We start from the raw sequence: 7,500 nt of genomic DNA, 5'->3' as shown, positions 1-7,500 counted from the left end.
TCAGAAAACTCGTCCTTCAAATATTGATCGATTAAAATGACTCTCATCTTGTCAAAAACTCTCAAACCTGGAACTTCTTATTGTCCAGGTTGAGAATTTTTGACTTAGTAAAGTCCGTTTTAATCAATCAACGACGATATTTCTGCCCCAAACATAAATTGTTAGGTTTATTACATTGTTTAAAGGTAGGTAGTTCATATATTTATTATGACAAGCATTCAAATTTCCTTAGATATAGGATTTTGTGTGTTATATACATATTTACCGTTCATCTTGGTGAGACAAGATCTTTGTAATAATCTCTATGTCTATTTAATAAACGGAAAAAATTATTTTCATCGCAACTTATTTTTCTATTCTACATTTGCTTCCTTGATCCTAATTTAGCAACATTTTTGAAATATTCAACAATTATCATTCTTAACAAAGGTTTTGCATGCCCCGTAGTTCTAACTTACTGTTAACAAATTTTGATAGGATTGGTTAATTCTTCTCCGTTCTTTTTCTTTTTACCTTAAAAAAAGACAGTAGCACCAATACAATATCATATTTTATGTGCAGTTGTTATATCGTTATATTGGTTATTTTCACATTCTTTCCCTTTCATGAATTATATTATATCATATACTCTCGATATTGTCTATTTTTAACAATGTTAATTTTCATACATATTGTACAATTTGGATTAATGAAACAAACCAAGACACAGACATCCACCCACATATCCCTTCCATACATTCACACTCACACACACACACACACACACATATATACACATATATATATATATATATATATATATATATATATATATATATATATATATCATTACAATTTAATCAATTCTTACATATCAAAATACAAATAATTGCCCTGATTTTTGTTTGTTTTTGCAATAGTTCATTTGTATTTCCGAGACAAGTTCGATTTATACCAAAGATGTCATATATCGGTCTGTTTTAACCTTTTCATTTTATTTAATTTTTATTTTCGGTTAAAGTCTGTTAATTTAAATTTATGATTAATTTTAATCTCAAATATTTTTGAGTAATATTTCAGTCATAAAAGAAATTTGAAATAAATTTAAACAAATGATAAATAATAACATTAATAATTAATAAAAAGAAATATTGTCCCATTCTTTTTAAACGTTATTTTTCTTGTGTGTTTGTAATCAAGAAGATTACATGCAATTTGTCGACAACGCTATTTATTATAGGGTTGTAAGATAAGATAGAAGATATAATCTGTAATTGTAATATCTAGGACGAAATAAAATTTTGCCTATCGGAAAATATCATAGAAATAGTATTCATATCTTATTACCTCTTACGTTCTTTCCGGCCGAGGTAATATATTACTATTTTTGATTTATAAGTTTTTAGAGGAAAAGAAGGTGACAATAGATAAATACAGGAAAAATTATACATTTTTGAGAGGTAATACAAATAAAATAATGGGATCAGAGATAGGGATGTTATATACATGGGTTTGAATAACAATGTTGCTTTTTAAACCAATTTCTTAATCGGGGATTGAGACAAGAATCACTTATATAGTTTGAATGGAACAAATAAATAAAAAAAGGAAAATTAAGAATTTAAATGAGCAAAACAGAAAATGCTTAAAAGAAAGAAAGAAAAGACAACAGTTTTCTGAGTTAACAAAAATGATTTTAAAAGTAAATTATTATGGAGCATTGTTAGAAATACTGACTTCTGATATTTTGTCCAAATTAAGATAGAAATAGAGACACCGATCTCCACACATAAACAAACACACACAAACATCTCTCTCTCTCTCAGTCTCTCTCTTTCTCTCTCTCCCTCCCTCTCTCTCTCTCTCTCTCTCTCTCTCTCTCTCTCTCTATATATATATATATATAGTGTTTGCAGTATACCTATAGGAAAGAATGATGTGACTCGTCTCTTAATCCGGTATAATTTTATAATAATTAGATCAATACAGTGGAGTTAAATGTCAATACGACAAGAAATAGGTGGTTTCCTTTTTGAGTTATTTGGAACAGAACTCAAAGTGTATGAGTTGAGCTCAAAATCAAATTTTAAGCATCCGACTCACCAGCGACATAATATCGTCGTGGTGATATTAGTCATATGTTGATAAGTCTGATAACGGTGTGCGTATGGGCTTGTTTCAACATTGGCGTATAATGGAATACAATCATTTGCGTTTGTTTGAGAGTCTTTCTTTATTTCTATTGCAACAAATAGATTAAATTTATGTGGGCTACCAGGCTCTTACAAGTACGGAGACGTGGGTCAAAACTAGACTTAATCAATTATTTATGGGAACAACGCTATCACTGGGGTTGTCAGATATCGTCATAAATTACTCTTTGTGATCTAATAAAAGTCTTAAATATTTAGCTTATTGTACAACTACAGAAATATGAAAAAAACAATATATAATATATATATATATATATAATCCCCCCCCCTCTCTCTCTCTCTCTCTCTCTCTCTCTCTCTCTCTCTCTCTCTCTATATATATATATATATATATATATATATATATATATATATATATTATATATATATACATTAAGACAACTATACCAGTAGGTTGACATAAATAATAAATCTTAAAACAAATACATAGAATTTTATTTTCGAATAATTAACCCTTTATGTCATAGGCTTACCTGTAATTAAGCAATTGAGAGAAGACAATGCAATGAACTATTATTTTTAATCGACGCCCCTGCCATTTAATGAATGGATTTCTTAGAAATCCGTCGTTACAAAATCATATTTTATTGATTATCAAATATTATCAATCTCTTGATTATAGCAAACAATGCTTTATTTCTTTACGCTTCGCTACTTACTTTGATTAAAATTCTCTGAAATCCTTAACTGATCCTCTTAAAAGTTGTAATAAATATGGTCACGTGATAATGGCTAACACATTTTTAACAATTTTGTCTGGAATTTTCTATTTTCCATTTGGAAGAATTAAGATGACCTTATGGTTGATTAGTATCTTCTCTGCAGTCTCAGGTTTGATAATCTTTGACACGTTGGTGGAAATATTAATTCATCGATATTTAATTTCAAAAAAAATTATTGTAAAAATATGAATAAATTGTTTTGTTTGCGCATGACAGAAGGGACCTAAAGTACAATTTACATACGAATGACAGTAATATTGGGGTTGTCAGGGTGTACATTCACATCATGATGTCTGCCATTTCCCATGGTGCTAGAGTTTTGTGACTCATTTAAATCGACACTGCTGGAGTTTTCTACTTCCGGTTGTTGTTGTCTTGGCGGGATCAAGGGAGGCAAGTTAGATAGAGTCGTCATCTCAGAGCCTTTACTTCGTTTGTTCTGATTTTTAAAAAAAGGTTTTGGAAAAAAAAAGCAATAATGTTTGTCATTGATTACTCATGTCACATAGCTTAAAATGATGCATGCAATGGTTCAGGAACAGGTTCATGTCGAAATGATTTGATTGTATAAAGTATGGGGGGGGAGAAATAAAGCACAACAGTTACGGAAAATAATTTTAACAAAAACTGAAATCAAATCAGTTGTCACAGGGCGAGGAAAATTAACACTTATGATAAAATGGAGAAAGAGGAAAACGTTTATAAAAATTATATGAAGACTATGGCAAAAAAAATTAACGAAAGAAATTACGCCCTTTCGCCACGGCATCATAAGATACCGTGGCATAGGCTTTCCATGAAGGAATATAAATAATCCATCAAACAAGATGTCTGATGTCAACAGGATTCACCCACGTTCTCCAAATAAGCAAATTGGGGGCTAATAATCTTGCCCAATTAAAAAAACAAAAACGAAAATGCCTGAAGCAGGGCTTGAACCCGGGATCTTCCGGATCATAGTGCAATGCCTTAACCACTCGGCCACCTCGCTCCTCATGACAAAGAAAATAGTAACAAGTAACCCACCGTCCCAATCTAGTATTATGTCGAGGTAAACCAGGTACTGACAATTGAATTTAAAGTCTAACTCAAGAATATTGAATTGAATTAAATTTCGGCTTTTGTAATTTCAACCATTTTACCATAAATCCTGTCATTGAAATCAGGTACAGTCCAACACAGTACCGTTTGATGCGATGGGTTACAAATACAAAAATATTGTACTGCCCGCCCCTTGAAAAAACACATTTTAAAGATTTGACCATAAAACTTGTCCTTACTTGAAGTCCTAAGTTCGAGAATTGACAAGACGAAGGTGATTTAAATTGATCGATAATTAAAAAGAAGAGTTTGGAGGTCAAACTAACAAAACAATTTAGTGTTCTTCTCAACAGCGGCTATGCGGTCTTGTGGTATGGCACTCGCTCTCGGATCGGAAGATCCAGGGTTCGAGCCTCGCTCGGCGCATAGTTGAGTCCTTGGAAAAGGCTCTTTACTCACATCTCTCATCATACTCATGTGAGTTCCTGGTCGTTAACAGCGTTGGCTCCGTCCGAAAAAAAAATTAATTTCGCATTACAGGCGTCGTGCCACGTCCTACATATTAAGTGTTGTTGTTGGCCAGGGACCCCTTGTAAAGCGCTTTGAGCACGTTTATTGGATATTGCTCTATATAAAAGCTCAAGTTTTTTGTGGTTTTTTAAAAAACTCAGAGTAGACAGTTGTCATTCATTCCTGTATTTAGTGCCTAAAATATGCCTCTTACAAATAAACCAATAGCTATTTAGGGAAGGGCCTCATGCCCAGCTTCATTACATGTATGTTACCCGAAACGATCAAGGCCAAATATTCTGAGCATTATCTGCAATTTTAGAACAAGTTGCCGAAATATACAATATGTAGTTTCGTCCATTATGGCACTGCCATTCCTTTCATCACTGTGCTATTACATTATGATCAATGCTCAGAAAAGTTGGGGGAGGGGGGGGGGGGGGGGCTGAAAGATTCGGCTGTTTGGCATGTTCGAACGATTGCTTTGGGCTAAGGCAAAAAGTATTATGGTGTCACAAATAAATGTAACATTATTTAGAGACTTCAGTTTACTAATACTTGTAGAAACAAAAAGTCGTGACGCTTCCGGCTCCTTGCTCCCGGCTCTAACTCCTTTTTTTTCGGCCACGGCAAGCCCAGGGTTTTTCAAGCTCATGAAATTCATCAAAATACAAAAGTGGAAAATTGCATTAGATATCTAAATCGGGTTATGAAATGACATTTCTTTATGCAGTTTGAATCGTGTTAGGAGAAGTTTACCCCATTATGGGAAAAACAAAGAGTTTAGAACCGGAAGTGTAGTGGTTGTGACGTCAGATAGTAATTTCCTATTCGAAAAAAAAATTAATCCGATTTGATATCTTAAATAAGCTATTTGAGTTTTGTTTGTTTTGTTTCTTCGAGTCAAATTGCCTCATTATCCTGTCTATTGTTAATTATAACAATGACAGCCGTTGTCTTCTGTCTGCTAACAGTTTAATAAACAACTCTTGCAATTACCTTGTTGCCAATATTAAAGTCAAGATTGATTTGAAATATTCACACAAAGCAAAAAACAAAAAACAAAAAAAAACAAAAAACAAAACAACAAAGCAAACAACAACAAAAAATACAACCACCCCAAACAAAAAGCAAAACAACACCCCCCCCCCCCCTCATAAAATCCCCTCCCCTCACAACAACCAAACAAATTAAAAAAAAAAAAATAAAAAATAAAAAATAAAAAAAACAAACAAAAAACAAAACAAAAACAAAACAAACAAACAAAATACAAACCCGGATCATTTGCAAATTTTTTTTTTTTGAATCACTTAATATATTACCCATTCCCTCAATTCGGTTAAACCAGATTCCAATTGCTAAATGTATTATCAGAAACAGGTGAAATTTCACAATTTGGAACTCCTGGAGTTTGAGAAACTACTATTCCTTCTTCAATTTTTACTGTCTGGTTAACCCTGAAAAAATACCAGATTGAGTCGATGGGACCCAAACCGTATATTTTTGTCTTTTAGCTTCAAACGTTATATAAATGAACCTTTGTTTTTGCCTTTTTTCAAAATAAAATCACCCATTCCCTTGCTCGACACCAATCACACAGTTTTTAAACATTCAATGCCACATGTGCCGTTAACATTAAACACGAACAAATTATTTGCTTATTATGACCTGGATTTTTTTACTTCAAAGGGAATGAGATTAGCGGAAGAGTAGCGTCCCTTGATTGGACGTCACACATAGTCTGTGACGTCACTGGCGGAAAAGTTATTAGAGAGAGAACGTCATGTTGGTTGGACGAGAGACGCATGCGCACAACCAACATGACGATCTATCTCTAATACCTTTTCCACCGGTGACGTCACAGACTATGGGTGACGTCCAATCAAGGGACGCTACTCTTCCGCTAATCTCATTCTCTATATCAATAGTAGACCGTGTGCTTAGATACTAAGGTGATAATGATACAACTTTAAACAAGCTTGCGAACAAGTCTTTACTCAGGTTTTTAAAACAATGTTTTGGGTAAATTGAGCGATTATCTCAATCTATAGTAGCGTTTTTTTTGTATGACCTACTAAGGTGTAAATTACGGACCTGGTTGTTTCTGCTATAAAAATTAAGTATGCCTTTGATTTTAAGTAATCCTGTTGACGTGGTACTCCCTTGTAAAGCGTGTTTGTTCATTTTATGGCGTTTGCGCTATATAAAATCCCAGGATTGCCAGTTTCAATACGAGTAAAAGTGTAACATTGCTTCTAAAACATCAAATTTGGAGAGAAGCATACAGCTTGACAATATCTTTTAGAATTTGATAACTGTTTAAATGAGTGAGTGTCTTTGTAAGTTTTGTATTTTACAATTTCAATTTCGCCCATTTTTTTTAAAAGCAGGGAATTTTTAATTAACCTATTGTAAAGATGAAAATAGATAGCAAAATCCAGTGGTCAAATCACATCTAGAACTGGAAGAGTCTGTTGACAATTAATTCTTGTCATTTCATCCTGATGTTCAAATACGTGCAAAAATGAAGCAGAAGTCGTGATGTCACGCCTTAATCTCTTCAGGTTCCAAACTCATTGGAAGTGTGTAACTAATCCGCAGGAGGACAAACAATGGATATGTTACCTATTGAATCATAATCTGGTATAACTGTTTGAGGAGCTGGATGTACAAGCAGATTCTTTTGATTACGGGGCGAAAAGAGCGAGCGTGAATGATCTTTATTGACGACCGACATTTTATTTAGTCTAGATAATAAGATTCACTCTGCCATCACTTTGAAGAAAGAAGATCAGTTGCACAATGTTCTAGTTTCATACTTCCAGTGAGATTGGAACCCGTATTTTGACATCTAAGTTTTGTTCTTTAATAGCAGGAAAATGATAAAATGGTAAAGGGGTGATATGGAAAGCATATAATTATACTTTACTGTGGCACACAGTTAGGAAACCCTTTATAGATATATGCATAAAGTAATTTATTGTGGCAAAATGAGAAAAAAAAAAAAAAAGATTCATCAGTGGTCATTTGAGGCG

General features: G+C 33.1%; 1 protein-coding gene across 1 annotated transcript in view; it reads right to left on the bottom strand.

Moving 5' to 3' along the window:
- Positions 1-2,774: 2,774 nt before the first annotated feature.
- Positions 2,775-7,500, bottom strand: part of LOC144967498 (patched domain-containing protein 3-like) — a 65,040-nt gene continuing 60,314 nt past the window's right edge. The window contains exon 22 of the mRNA XM_078904852.1: positions 2,775-3,353. Within this exon, the coding sequence (XP_078760978.1) occupies positions 3,150-3,353 (204 nt within the window). The 3' untranslated portion in view covers positions 2,775-3,149. The remainder of the gene's footprint in view (positions 3,354-7,500) is intronic.

Source organism: Berghia stephanieae, chromosome 1 (assembly GCF_034508935.2).
Source record: "Berghia stephanieae isolate SIO BIC M18660-M18661 chromosome 1, UCSD_Bste_1.3, whole genome shotgun sequence".
Classification (NCBI taxonomy): Eukaryota; Metazoa; Mollusca; class Gastropoda; order Nudibranchia; family Aeolidiidae; genus Berghia; species Berghia stephanieae.
Note: the sequence above shows the minus strand (reverse complement) of the source record. Positions and strands in the feature narration are given on the sequence as shown.